Here is a 15,146-nt window from a genome sequence, read left to right as displayed (position 1 = left end):
GCCATATATTTAAACATTCCACTTCACTTTTATGGGTACATGTATTTGAAAACCTGAAATTTCTGTTTCTGAATTCATACAAAATATGAAAAACTGCTCCATCTTACATGGCAAACAAAAGAGCAAGCCAAAACTTTATACCATTTTTCAAGGAAAAAAAAAAAAAGAATTCATTTGGTATTTTCTTCAGTGAACCAACCAGTTCAGTAAGAACCCATGTCACAGATTTTCATGCAAAAAATATACTCTTTCATATTAAGTAGTTTCTTATACCAAAGTTCCGCTTTTCACTTGAAGCTATATCCTTCCTTATTCTAATTAAAACAATTGAGTAAAAGGGCTTTGGATTTCTAAACTGTTTTATATACTTGCAAATCCAGCAATGACCATGGTCATAGCTAAATTAGCAACTGAGACTAGGAAACAATAATCCCTGTAAGCTATTGTACCATATGTGTCTCAGAAAACTCAAAAACATTTTAGTTGTCCACTCTCCACTCTGCTTTTACAATAGGATACTCTCCTTGGCTTTCCTCTGACCTCACAAGTCCCTGTAGCTCAGTATCTTCCTCCTTTACTCAACCACTAAATGTTGAACATCCTCCTTCTCTCCAAACACACTTTCTAAATGGCTTCATCCATTCTCAACAGTTTTAAATATCTTCTATATATGCTGGCAACTCTCAAATGTTTTTTTCTTCAACAAATAAATGGCAAGTGGAGAAAAAAAGAAAGAGATGAACAGAGGCTTAAGATATCAACTAACTGCAATGGTGAGCCTTGTTTGAATCCTAATTCACTGTCAAAAGATATTTATGAAACAATCGAGGAAATGTGAACACTGAACATTTGATACTATGGGTTAATTTTTTTAGATGTGAAAATGGTACTGTGCCTCTTAAAAAGATGTTTTACTTTATTTTATATATGAGTAGGAGTGCATGTACACGCAAACACATCCCAGTCCAGCAGGATAGTAGGGCTGGGGCAGATAGGTAGGGATACAGATGAATAAAGATTGGCTATGTATTGATAATTTCTTGAAGCTGGATAATGGGTGGTAAGGAAGGTCTGTCATAATATAGTCTCTATTTTGGGGTATGTTTGAAATTTTTCCTTTAAAATTTACGGTAATTTGAATACTTTTACTCTCTTGCCCAAAACCCTGTAATGGAACCCAAAAAAATGATAAGCAACATCATAAGAGCAAAGAAAATGAAGCAAGGCAGAGAGTATGTGAAATCAGCACCTAAAGATAGCAACAATTTCTTATAAGATGCAAATAAAAAGGATGGAAGGCTTTTGAAGAATACCGTATCAAAGCTGCAACTTAGAATTCTCAGAAGCAGAATGAAACAGCAGAGAGAACTGATCTACCTTGTAGAATGACAGAAGTGACAGTTTCTAAGCCAGCAAGCACAGAGCTGATTAGCAAGGAACAACTGAAAACCTATGGAATGATTTCATCATTAAGCTCTTCCCACCCCCAACTCAGGGAGCTCAGTATTTTACACACAGGTGTGCATGTGCATTCTGTAAAAATGGAACCACCAGAAAAGGAAAAAGACAGTTTTTAGAACCATTTAAACTTTTGTTTGCCAAAATTAAAATTTAATAGAAGAACTGGATAAGAAAGTCAAGGAAATCTCCCAGAACACAGAATAAAAGAGAAAAGCATAAACGTAAGAGAATACAAAACATAAAAGACACAGTGAATCAACCTAGAAGGTTCAATATCTGACTAATAATAATTCCATAAGGAGAGACTAAAACTAATGAAGGGGAGAAGCTTATCAAAAAAAAAAAAAAAAAAAAGATTTCCCAGGGCTAAAGAGAATCACAAGCTTTCAGAAGTAAAATAATCAAATAGTAAAAACTAAGGATGTCTTCAATTTAAACTAAAATGAAAAATTTCAGTGAAGTGATTAGAAACTGAAAATCAAAGTGCTTCAAAATAAAATAATCACCAGATTTTTAAAATATAAATTTTATTTATTTATTTATTTATTTATTTATTTGGCTGCGTTGGGTCTTCGCTGCTGCGCATGGGGTTTCTTTAGTGTGGCGAGCTGGGGCTACTCTTCATTGTGGTGCATGGGCTTCTCATTGCGGTGGCTTCTCTTGCTGTGGAGCACGGGCTCTAAGCACACGGGCTTCAGTAGTTGGGGCACGCAGGCTCAGTAGTTGTGGCTCACAGGCTCTAGGGCGCAGGCTCAGGAGTTGTGGCGCACGGGCTTAGTTGCTCTGCGGCATGTGGGATCTTCCCAGACCAGGGCTTGAACCCGTGTCTCCTGCATTGGCAGGCAGATTCTTAACCACTGCGCCACCAGGGAAGTCCTTAATCACCAGATTTTAATATTCACATGAAGATATTGTGTTCAACAGCATAGTTAATCTTAAATAGTTAACTATTTTATTTATTAAAAATAAAGTTTATTCCATACAAAGTTTAAGAGAGGCCAAGAAATTTGATAAACTCTCTTAAAATTTCTAGGTAGATATTAACTCACTAGTTAAAAAATATTTGAAGACTTTTACCCTCCTCTTTAAAGGGGCCTTTAAAAATTTAAGACCTTCAATAGTTCAGTGAAGTAAAAAGCTAAACACAATTTAAACTGTTATTTTGTATTAATAAAAGTAAGTAACAACATATTTCATGATAATCATAATATCAAACTAAACAATAAATGAGCCTCATAATAAGGCTTATTTAGAACCTTTACAAAATGTAGTCATTTTAGGTAGTTGAAATTTCATGACAGCTACAGCTTGGTTACAACAGCTGTCAAGAATATCTACTATACATTCTACATGTATACAAAGAAAAGATGTAAATCTTTTCTTGAAGATTCAGGTTCATTAGCAACATCATGTTTGAGGATAACTTGCTACTGATGTCCAACACTTTGCACCCAGATGGGTAAATAGGTCTGTATCAAGAAGATTTTCAATCTTAGTTCCCACTACTTATCTGCCTTTATTGCTGCTGAATGCCCATTTTTTTCTCCCTTGTAATTTACTTTTTCTCCTCATAGGCTCTTTTTTTCCCTTACTGCTCCTAGAAGAAAAGCTTGGCCTTTTGGCCAGTAAGTTAAAGGGTTGCTTTCTTTCAGTGACTTAAACTATCCAATCCTAGTATATCACATAGAATATTCAAGGGTTTTGAAGAATAGAGATCTATTCAACATTAATTTCTTGCTATTGTTCCCTATCCCCCAAACCAGTAGTTATATGTCAGTTTGGAGTGGTCCCAAAAGGCTTACCTATAGAACGCCAAGGTTATGTCATCGCTTGTATGGATTTTTTAAGAGATTCAGCGTTTGGAATAATAGATTGTGTTGAAAGGTTTAAAGTTTAGAAACAGTCTATTTGCAACAAAACCTTATTTCTTTCCAGCTACTCTGCAGCAGAACAACAAAAGGCCAAATTCCTCTCGTGAGCTTTTGAGGCAGATTTCAGGGCTCAGCGCCACATAATAATCCTACAGGTTTTTAACTCTATCTGGTTTGATTGCCCAGAGCTACTTCACAATCATCTGACTGCCTGGTTTTATATTCTTAGGTGAGGATAAAGACAACTAAACAGAAAGGCACCTGAAAGCCACCCCCGACAACTCTTCAAGTGATAGTCATTACAGTGCTTCACAAATCTGAGTTTGTCTAGAAATAAAACTGTTAATAAATAAAATCTTTCATATGGCCTTTAAGTTAAGCTTATCTAATATATTTAATAGATAACAGATTAATAGCCAGAACATACAGAGCAACTATAAGTAAACAAAAAAGTCAAAACCAGAAAGTTGGCTAAAGATGCCAGAACACAATCCACAAAAAAGAAAATACAAACAACCAAATGTATGAAGATGATCAATCTTATTAGAAAGAAGAGATGTTTTTTAAAAGGGTGAGATATTTTTCACCCATCCGATAGGCAAATTTTAAAAAGATTAATAATAATGAGAACTCAAAAGAATGCAAGATAGAAGGCACTGTTGGTGGGAATGTAAGTGGTAAAGCCTCTTTGGGAGGAAATTAGAGATAGCTAACACAATTTGAAATGAATAAAAACTTTGATCCAGAAATTCAACTTCCAATTATTTTAAAAAATATATATGTACACACACACGTGATTTGTACAAAGATGTTTATTTCAGAATCATTTAGAAAAGTTATATGTGATTAAGCAATCTGAAATTCCACAAAGAAATGGTTATGATATATCCATACTATGGAATACTGTGCAACAGTTCAAAGAAATAAAACAGTTACACATGATGGCATAAAAAAAGATCACTATGCGATATTGAGTAGACATAGTAAATGGCAAAAATATGTTAAGAATGATGCCATTTATGTAAACATGGTCAAAAACAAAATAATTCATTTTGATACTTAATATGTATGTAAGGCAGAGTAAAAGGTATAAAAAGACAAACTTCAAACTAATAAAAGTGTTCATCTCTGCTTATCCCTGGCCTTGGGGCTTGGAGGTGGTTCTGAGAGGATTTTTGCTTTATCTGCATTGTTTGAATTTTTAAAAAGAGAAGATATTTGTGTATTAAAGAATAAGAAACAAAATAGGTTAGGAATAACATAATCCATTTGTTGTATGTGTTCACATGATACTAGTATGATGTATGTGTATTACGTGAGAGAGACTAATATACAGAGGAGTATATATGAAACTGTTAAGAACTATAAATCCCAAGATAACCTGTTACTACTGTTTAGGTGTTTAATTTTTTAATAAAGATGTATTACTTTATCAATAAAAATCCAATAAAAGTATTTCCATTTTAAAGAAGAGACTATGCAAGAAGGTTACCCTCTGAGCTTTATGAGGTTGTTACTTTTTTTTTTTTTTTTTGCCGTACGCGGGCCTCTCACTGTTGCGGCCTCTCCCATTGCGGAGCACAGGCTCCGGACGCGCAGGCCCAGCGGCCATGGCTCACGGGCCCAGCCGCTCCACGGCATGCGGGATCTTCCTGGACCGGGGCACGAACCCGTGTCCCCTGCATCGGCAGGCGGACTCTCAACCACTGCGCCACCAGGGAAGCCCCTATGAGGTTGTTACTTTGATTTTTTAAAAATCAGTGCATTCCTGAACAGTCTGAATGTATTCAGTATTACTTGAAAAAAGAAAAATTAAATAAATATACATTGATAGCCATTGAACTTATAATGCTTAAAAAAGAAATAAAATCTGGATACAACCCAAATCAAATGCAATATTTAGAGTTGCTTGTAAATTAAGGTTTAGAAATAACAATCAAACAAACAAACTTGGCAATGCCATTAAGTATATGAGAACTTAATTTGTTAACTTTGATGGCTTTTGCCTTAAAAATTGGAAGTTTATATTGTTATTTATTTCTATAAGGACATATAAAACATTTATGTAAATTCTTGGGATAAACTATAACAATATGCAAAACCAGATTTAGTATCATATTTCCATTAACATGTGTATAAAAGTTTAAATGACTGTTTACCAATATCATCCTTTTGATAAGTTTGCACCCTATTCCTCATCATCCCAAGGGGACAAACTCCTTAGAGAGAAGTTATTATACAGTCATAAAAGGAGGCTGAAACTGTTAAGAGTTAAAACTCCCAAATACAGACCAGTCTTCCTAAAGAACGTAGTGAAAAATACACAAAACATTTTTGAAGTAACCTCAAATTCCCCTTCTTACACATCTCTGGTGTTGATGTAATTATAAAGTATACCTCTAAGCATCTTAACAAAATGTTTAATAATGAAAAAAAATGCTCAAGTATTAAGTGTTATGAAGGACAATACTGAATGCACATTTGAGGCTCCAGATTTGATTCTGGTTTGCTTTGTGCCTGGATCTGGGACTTATAATCTCAACAAGCCTTAGTTTTCCAATCTGTGAAATGGAAATACCCAAATACTCTGTACGCTTCACAGTTATTTGTACCTTAGGAGTTAATGTACAATAAATATATTCAAGTGCTTTGGAAAACTATACAGCGCTATATATGTTTTTTAAATTACTCTTATCACAATAAAACACTGGTAAAATCAATTTTTGATCAAATTATACCTGTATAGAATTTGTAAAAGACTAAATATTTTCTAGAGAACTATTTACTAGGGACATTGACAAATCACAAGCATATCAATTGAAACAGTGCCCATGGCAAGCCATTTTGCTTCTTTATATACTTTATCACCACAGAATTCTACTTGTTGTCAAATACAACAGGAAAGATATCAAGCCAGCTAACTAAACCTTCCTGCCAAATCTGTCATTCTTCCAAAGGCCATGTTCTCTCTTCAAAGCTTTTACATTATTCCATGTTTCTTCCAACATCCCTTTATATCCACCACCAAAGACAGAGGGTTTGTTTGGGTTGCAAGATAAACTGTCATCTTGTATTTGCCCGATCCCATACAGACATATCAAGCAGAAAAAGATACCAAATGACAAGTACGCACACACGTGCACACATGAACATACGAGTGTGTGTGTGTATACACACACACACACAAAGTGTCCTTCGTTCTTTGGGAGAAATATATTTCTTACACAGCAGATGACTGTCACTTTAAAAGGAAGTGTATAGCACAAGCAAAAAAAAGAAAAATAAATCTTACTCACCATCTCCCATAGCCATTCAGATGGTCCAGGGAGCTCTCTCAAACCAACAGGTCAAACAGCACAGCAAATAAATGCAGCTCGGTGCCTGCGCCACTGGGCTCGGCCTGCAGCCTGCAGACACCCGGAGCTCTGTGTGACCCAGGCCGCTGCAGCTCTGCACCGCAATAGCCAACAGCTGCTACTCCACTTCAAAATAAAAGTCTGGGGTCTTGCTGAAAGCCCTCATCTATTTAGCAAAGCCTAGAGAGCTTGATCAAGATTATTCTTTAACTGCACATATGAGGTTAGATATACGTTACGGTGTTTCTCCTTGTGCTGGCTGCCTGAAATTTAATGTCAGAAAAGCTCTGGGAGCCAATAAATGCCATCCCACTGGGGGACTTTTAATGCAATCATCAAAACACAAGGCATGTGTTCAGCAATCATTTTCTGCTTCCCTAAAGATATCCATGTAATCAGTAGCAATCACATGATCTGATGAATTAACTGATTTGTGCCTTTTTAAAAGGTTTTCATCCTTTTGCCGTTACCTTTTAATATTTACAACAGAAGACTGCTAGAAGTGCACAAACAGGAAGAGCCCAGTTTCCATGATTAACTGCTCTCATTATGCAGGAAGCATTTCTGGCTGCCGTAAACAAATCACGTCAAAGGCAGCCCATCAAAGGCTGCTCTGTATGCAGACGGCAGGGCCACACGGAACAAAGCTTGCTTCTGGTGGAGGAGACAGAACCTGGCCAGTGCGCAGCTGCAGGGACACGGAGCACCCTCCATCCAAGCTGCACAACCATCAGCACATTGTCAAGCTCCAAGAAGGGCCTGGAGCTCATGGTCACAAACAGATACATTTTTAAATCAACCTAAGAAAAGGGCTGCTTTGCTTTTCACCAAAGGGTATGTTATAAACTAGACTGCAAGTTACCTCATTACCTCTTTTGCCAAATATCAAGGTAATTTCAAAGCCTACTTTCTGTGGTTTAGTTTATTGCCAGCCTCCTAAAACAATGCTTTTCCTAGCAACTGTTTTCAAAGAGAGAAGCTGGGAAATATTTTACAATGATTACATGCCAAGACTGCATTAGGTCCTATACACACTTGACAAATCAGAATTACGTATAGTTTTTTCAGTGAAAAAGAAAAAGACTTGCAGTCACAGCCACCAACACGTCCGTGTTTGTATCTCAGTTAGCATAGGAGCCTGACTAGAAAACACCAGACCCTGCCATAATCACAGGGGGTCCTGCAACTTTCAGTCTTTTCCTTCCTACAGGGCTGGTGTTGCCTTCTTTCAGCCATGATTTGATTAATTTTAAATCCAGTTTCCTTCTAATAGCAGAGCTAAATTCCACTGCACTTAAGGATTCTGCCTAACTTACTCTTGTATTACTCTCGTAATACAAGAATTAAAGTCAGGCTTGAAAAACCCTCGACAAAAAAAAAAAAAAAATGCCATGCATTTCTCACTATTCCCAAATTAAATGACATGCTCAAATCTCTGATAATAGAATTTACTTTGTGTTCTTGAATGTGGTGAACTAATGCTCTAGAAAATCAAGTCAAAGAGTTCAATCAAAACTTAAAAGCGTTGGGCTTCCCTGGTGGTGCAGTGGTTGAGAGTCCGCCTGCCAATGCAGGGGACATGGGTTCGTGCCCCAGTCTAGGAGGATCCCACATGCCACGGAGCGGCTGGGCCCGTGAGCCATGGCCGCTGAGCCTGCGCGTCCAGAGCCTGTGCTCCGCAACGGGAGAGGCCGGCCGCAGCAGTGAGAGGCCCGCGTACCACCAAAAAACAAACAAACAAACAAACAAAAAACTTAGAAGTGTAGATATGGCAATCATGAAAGAAATCAGAGACAAAAGCATGAGATGTAAAGTTATGTATCAAGACATGCATAAGGGGAAAAGAGGCAGAAGGAAGAGGAAATAAAGAAACAGACAATTTTTCCAAACAATAAAGGTATGTAAGATAGTGTTGGGCCATGTCACTCTCACTTACCACATGCCTCTCCAGCCTAAAACCCTTCCTACTCCCAGAAGTCTACCAAACTCTTCCCAAGGCCTACAAGACCCTCATATAATGGTTCCTGCTTACTTTTCCAATTTCTCTCATACACGGTGTTCCTTCCAACAGAGCCCTAGCCTCACTAGGCTCCAGTCAGCCCTGGCCTCCCTTCCTTTCTTCAAATACACTAAGACCTTTTCCACCTCTGGGCCTTTATGGTCACATTTTCTCTGCCCAAAGCATTTTTCCTACCATGTATCCAATAACTAGCTCATTTTCCTTTATCAAGTCTCAATTCAAATATGTCAACTCTGAGAGACACTTGCCCCACTATTCTATCTAAAGTGGCATCACTGAGTTACTTCACATCTCCATACCCCGTTTACTTCACTTAATGACTGTGTAGATGATAACTTTTAACTGCAGTGGCTCTTAAAAAGTTATACCACCTTTACAACAAATCCTCTGCATTTTTGTTTGTGTCTGTATTTAGTAAAATGATTTTTTCATCCCCAAACACCCTCAATGAATATAAGAAGTGTGATATTTCATTATTATGGTTTCAGGCAAAGACACACTAAAAATTTTTACTTACCATAATAGTTTCTAGTCACAGAATATCAGATGAAACAAATGCAAATAGAATGCCATGTTTGGGTGAACTCACAATAATTTACTTTGCATATGTACACCAAGTAAGAGAGAAAAGAGGTGGTATCTTTAATAGCTCTTCAATCTGTTGTGTGCATGAACTATTTCCACAAGTTTCCATGATGAGCCTTTATTTTGTCCTAAATGTTTTCCTGGTCTATAACTTTATTTTCAAGTTTTAGTTTCAGTGCACAATAACAATGAGCCAAAAGGGACTGAAAATTATGTGGGGAAAAATTGTGCAGAAATAAAAAAGGAGTCGAATTACATTACATTACATTATTTTAGGTATAAACTATTTATTTGCCTTCCAATTGCTAGTTATAAAAATTTGTTTGCAGTGCTCAATTGATGTATTTTTCTACCTGTGAAAATTATTCAAGCATCTTGGGTTGGGATGAAACATAACATAATGTTAGTTAGGAAAAATTAAGAAATAACTTTTTCATTTAATGGCTTTTCACTTAGCAGCAATGATTTTAAGGAATAATTTAAGTTAATTTCGGGCTTCCCTGGTGGCGCAGTGCTTGAGAGTCCGCCTGCCGATGCAGGGGACACGGGTTCGTGCCCCGGTCCGGGAAGATCTCACATGCCGCGGAGCGGCTGGGCCCGTGAGCCATGGCCGCTGAGCCTGCGCGTCCGGAGCCTGTGCTCCGCAACGGGAGAGGCCACAACAGTGAGAGGCCCGCGTACCGCAAAAAAAAAAAAAAAAGTAACAACCTCATAAAGCTCAGAGGGTAACCTTCTTGCATATTCTCTTCTTTAAAATGGAAATACTTTTATTGGATTTTTATTGATAAAGTAATACATCTTTATTAAAAAATTAATCTGTGGAGCCTGTGCTCTGCAACGGGGTGGGGGCAACAGTGAGAGGCCCGCGTACCTCAAAAAAAGGAAAGAAAAAAAAAAGCTAAAGGATACTTAGAGTAGGGTTTTAGCAGTGGAGATGGAAAAAAATAAGCAAATTTGGCATATATTAGAATTTCAGAGGCAAAAATGACTAGGTAGGATGGGAGACCAACGCTAACTAATTCTAATCAGGAAATTTCCTAGCCTGAGCTGATGATGGTGCCACTGACTGAAATGGGTAAACTGGGGGAAGAACAGTTTTGAGGGAAAGGAAGAGACAACAGGCTTTAACTTTTGGACCTGTTAAGCCTGAGATGTCTCTTAGACATCCAAATGGAAATGTTGTCGAGGCCACAGGCTCCCAGATCGAGAGCACAGAGAGATAAATGAGGGCTAGAACTACATATTTAGGAGTCATCAGCAAATAGTTATCATTTGAAGCTTTTGGGCTGGATTAAATCACTGAAAGAGAATAAAGACAAGGGGAAAAAGAGGCTTGGGCCCTGGGACCTACCAACATGGTAAATGGACGACTTTCCTTTTCTAGTCTCATCCCTTATTAACAGAGCCATTAAAGTATTTTTCAATGACAGCTTAATACTGTCATCAAAATCATCATGACCAATTTTCACACACCAATAAGTATATTATAGACTTTAACGTTCACATTTGACTGTACTTGCAATATTCAGATTATAATCTCCAAAACAGAAAGGTTTCTGAAAACTCTCTCCAAGAGAAATAAATGCCAGATATTAACCCCAAACGTCCCTGTTTGTGGAGAGATAATGAAAAGAAAAAGAAATGGGAGCTAAAAGAATAGGAAACAAAAAAATCTTCTATTTTGAAGGTAACAGAAATAACCTCACAAAATACAAGAAGGCCAATACTTTCAAAATAAACCATATCCAAATAATAAACATCTTAAATTTTTAGTATGCATTATACTTTTCTTCATAGGGCTGTAACTACATAGTCTGGAATACATAAATGAGTATGTAGTGTAAATGATGTGAAAACACACAATCTTAATTCAAGGAATTTTAACAATTCTCCATCTTCTTGCTGTTTCTGGTTTCTATGGAAATGGACAGTGGTAACGGCTGGAAAAATAAGGACAAGGTACTTAAAACACCTTCTATTTAGAGAAGAGGAGTGAGAAACAGCTGGCAATCAGGGTGAGGATTGGTAGTGCTGAAGTTAATTTATGCTTCTGTAACTAAGTTTAGATTAGGGTAGACACAATCTTTTTAACACTAAATTCTCTCACTCCATCTGCCTTCCTGCAATACAACAAGGCTTGGTCTTGGTTTATCCAGCAAAAGAGAACCAAATTATATTAGTAACTAGCTTTCCTATTATTTGACTATAACAACTCATACACCAAATTTTTTCTCCAACATCATGCACATTACTAAGCTAAGCATACTATCTTTAATATGAACCTACTTTCCCAGGTAGAAAAACCACCTATACTATCTTTGGAAATAGAATATATTCTTCACATGTATGGTTAATTAATACTTAAGGATTGAAGGTAAATGCTACCCAATAAGACCAAACACAATTTAGCAACCTTACAAAAAGAAGAGCAACCACAAAATCAAATAAATGCCAGATACCAACTCAAAACCTCCTTGATTTCCAATTTGGTCTCATTCTAATTTAGAAGCCAAAAATGATTACACTGGTAGAGTTCCTATGTCTGTGTCTCTTCACTAGTATGATCACTGATACCCTACACATAGGTGTAACAGAGTAATCAACCCTACAATTTCTACTAAAAGCATCTAACTAAAACAACTACTGTGGGATCATAGGCAAAATATTCTCTGACATAAATCATACCAATGTTTTCTTAGGTCAGTCTCCCAAGGCAATAGAAATAAAAACAAAAATAAACAAATGGGACCTAATCAAACTTACAAGCTTTGGCACAGCAAAGGAAACCATTAAAAAAACACACACACACACACAGAAAAAGACACCATATGGAATGGGAGAAAATAATTGCAAATGATGCAACCAACAAGGGCTTAATTTCCAAAATATACAAACAGCTCATACAACTCAACAAAAACAAAAAAAACAACCCAATCGAAAAATGGGCAGAAAACCTAAACAGATATTTCTCTAAAGAAGACACACAATACAGATGGCCATGAGGCACATGAAAAGATGCTCAACGTCACTAATTATTAGAGAAATGCAAATCAAAACTACAATGAGGTACCACCTCACAACAGTCAAAATGGCCATCATTAAAAAGTCTACAATGAAAACAACCTGAATGTCCATTGACAGGTGAATGGATAAAGAAGATGTGGTACATATATACAATGGAATACTACTCAGCCATAAAAAAGAACGAAATAATGCCATTTGCAGCAACATGGATGCAACTATAGCTTATCATACTAAGTGAAGTCAGAAAGAGAAAGACAAATACCATATAATATCACTTATATGTGGAATCTAAAATACAGCACAAATGAACCTATCTATGAAACAGAAACAGACTCACAGACAGAGAGAATAGACTTGTGGTTATAAAGGGGGAGGGGAGGTGGGGAAGGGATGGATTGGGAATTTGGGGTTAGTAGATGAAAACTATTATATACAGAATGAATAAACAACAAGGTCCTACTGTATAGCACAGGGAACTATATTCAATATCCTGGGATAAACTATCATGCAAAAGAAAATAAAAAAGAATGAAGAGGACTTCCCTGGTGGCTCAGTGGTTAAGAATCCGCCTGCCAATGCAGGGGACACGGGTTCGAGCCCTGGTCCGGGAAGATCCCACATGCCGCGGAGCAACTAAGCCCGTGCACCACAACTACTGAGCCTGTGCTCTAAAGCCCGTGAGCCACAACTACTGAGCTCACGTGCCACAACTACTGAAGCCCGTGCGCCTAGAGCCTGTGCTCCGCAACAAGAGAAGCCACCGCAATAAGAAGCCCGTGCACCACAGTGAAGAGTAGCCCCCGCTCAACACAATTAGAGAAAGCCTGTGTGCAGCAACAAAGACCCAACGCAGCCAAAAAAAAAAAAAAAAAAAAGCACATATGTATATACTGAGTCACTGTGCTATACAGCAGAAATTAACGCAACACTGTAAATCAACTACACTTCAATTAAAAAAATAAACTGGGCTTCCCTGGTGGCGCAGTGGTTGAGAGTCTGCCTGCCGATGCAGGGGACACGGGTTTGTGCCCCAGTCCGGGAAGATCCCACATGCCGCGGAGCGGCTGGGCCCGTGAGCCATGGCCGCTGAGCCTGTGTGTCCGGAGCCTGTGCTCCGCAACGGGAGAGGCCACAACAGTGAGAGGCCCGTGTACCGCAAAAAAAAAAAAAATAAATAAATAAAGTAATTAATTAATTAATTTTAAAAAACCACAATTACTCTGGGAGTAAAAAACACATTTTGTGCACGGAACATAGAAGGCAAGAGGGTCATCATATCTTCAACTCAGAAGATACCAAATATAAGGCAAAAGAACAGTATCATTTTACACAATTAACCCATTATTAAATTTTCACTTACTCCAAAAGAATCAGAGGATAGGTAATGATCAGCAGGATGTAAAGACTTTGTTATCCTAAACAAGTTTTAAGCCACAAAGTCAAATCTGCTGAATCAGTGATATAATAGTTGACTTGAAGACATATTTTAGAGTCTAAAACTTTGCTAAATAATCTTAGAAATGTTTGAGAACTGGAATAACTTAATTATTCTTACCTTTGCAGGCATTCAAAATCATACCACTTGAATTTTGCACTTCATCAAATTTGCCAAGTATCATTTCTAATCTGGGAATAAAGAATAAATTTTATTTGTTTTACATACAGTTTTAATTAGAAACAATTTCCTTCACCATCTCCCTGAGGAAAAAAAATTCCAAGGATTCAGTTAGCTCTACACGACTCTCTTTTACAATTAACTCTTTTACAATTAACTCACTGAAAGCAGACACAAAATGCATCTCTTCAGTAGAGCAAAGCAGTCAAATACAGGTAGCACTCTACACACTCGCAGGTATATTTGTGAAAAGGTAACCTTCAAGGGTAGGGGTTTACGATGTATAAAATAAATAAGCTACAGGGATATATAGTACAACACAGGGAATATAGACAATATTTTATAATAACCATAAATGGAATATAACCTTTAAAAATTGTGAATCACTATGTTGTACCCCCGAAACTTATATAATATTGTACCACCAACTATACCTCAATTTTTAAAAAAAGATAACTTTCACACAAAGCAGTTTCATACTTTCATCATAAAATTATTTCCCCAAACCCATCAAAAATATTGGGTTGGCCAAAAAGTTCATTTGGTTTTTTCCATACGATGGCTCTAGTAGCACTCAGTTGTCTTTAACTTCATTTGAAACAATTTTGTTAGACTGTATGTGACAGCTGTCATACCAGAGTGCATTTAAAAAAAGACATCAAAATTGGTGAATTTTTGTGTAGCCATTTTAACATTGAAGATGGAAGAAAGAAAAGCAACATTTTTGGCATATTATGCTTTATTATTTCAAGAAAGGTAAAAACGCAACCGAAATGCAAAAAAAAAGATTTGGGCAGTGTATAGAGAAGGTGCTGTGACTGATCGAACGTGTCAAAAGTGGTTTGCGAAGTTTCATGCGGGAGATTTCTTGCTGAACTATGCTCCACGGTCAGGCAGACCAGTTGAAGTTGACAGCGATCAAATCGAGACATTAATTGAGACCAATCAACATTGTTCTCAACACAGGAGATAGCCGACATACTGAAAATATCCAAATCAGGCACTGAAAATCATTTGTACCAGTTTGATTATGTTAATCACTTTGATGTCTGCGTTTCACATGAGTTAAGCGAAAAAAACCTTCTTGACCGTATTTCTGCATGCGATTCTCTATTTAAACGTAATGAAAACGTTGCATTTTTAAAACAAATTGTGATGGGCGATGGCAAGTGGATACTGTACAATAATGTGGAATGGAAGAGATCGTGGACAAG

General features: G+C 37.2%; 1 protein-coding gene across 11 annotated transcripts in view; it reads right to left on the bottom strand.

The window, feature by feature from the left end:
- The window catches only part of CLASP2 (cytoplasmic linker associated protein 2), a gene marked incomplete at both ends in the record, with an annotated part of 179,389 nt that overhangs the window by 132,699 nt on the left and 31,544 nt on the right, over positions 1–15,146 (bottom strand). For all 11 annotated transcript variants that reach the window (XM_079712231.1, XM_079712234.1, XM_079712222.1 and 8 more), the window contains one exon: positions 13,873–13,943. In XM_079712231.1, the coding sequence (XP_079568357.1) occupies positions 13,873–13,943 (71 nt within the window). The remainder of the gene's footprint in view (positions 1–13,872; positions 13,944–15,146) is intronic.

The sequence above is a fragment of the Hyperoodon ampullatus genome (assembly GCF_949752795.1).
Source record: "Hyperoodon ampullatus genome assembly, chromosome: 10".
Taxonomy (NCBI): Eukaryota; Metazoa; Chordata; class Mammalia; order Artiodactyla; family Ziphiidae; genus Hyperoodon; species Hyperoodon ampullatus.
The sequence above is the reverse complement of the archived record's forward strand: the minus strand, read 5'-3'. Positions and strand labels throughout refer to the sequence as shown.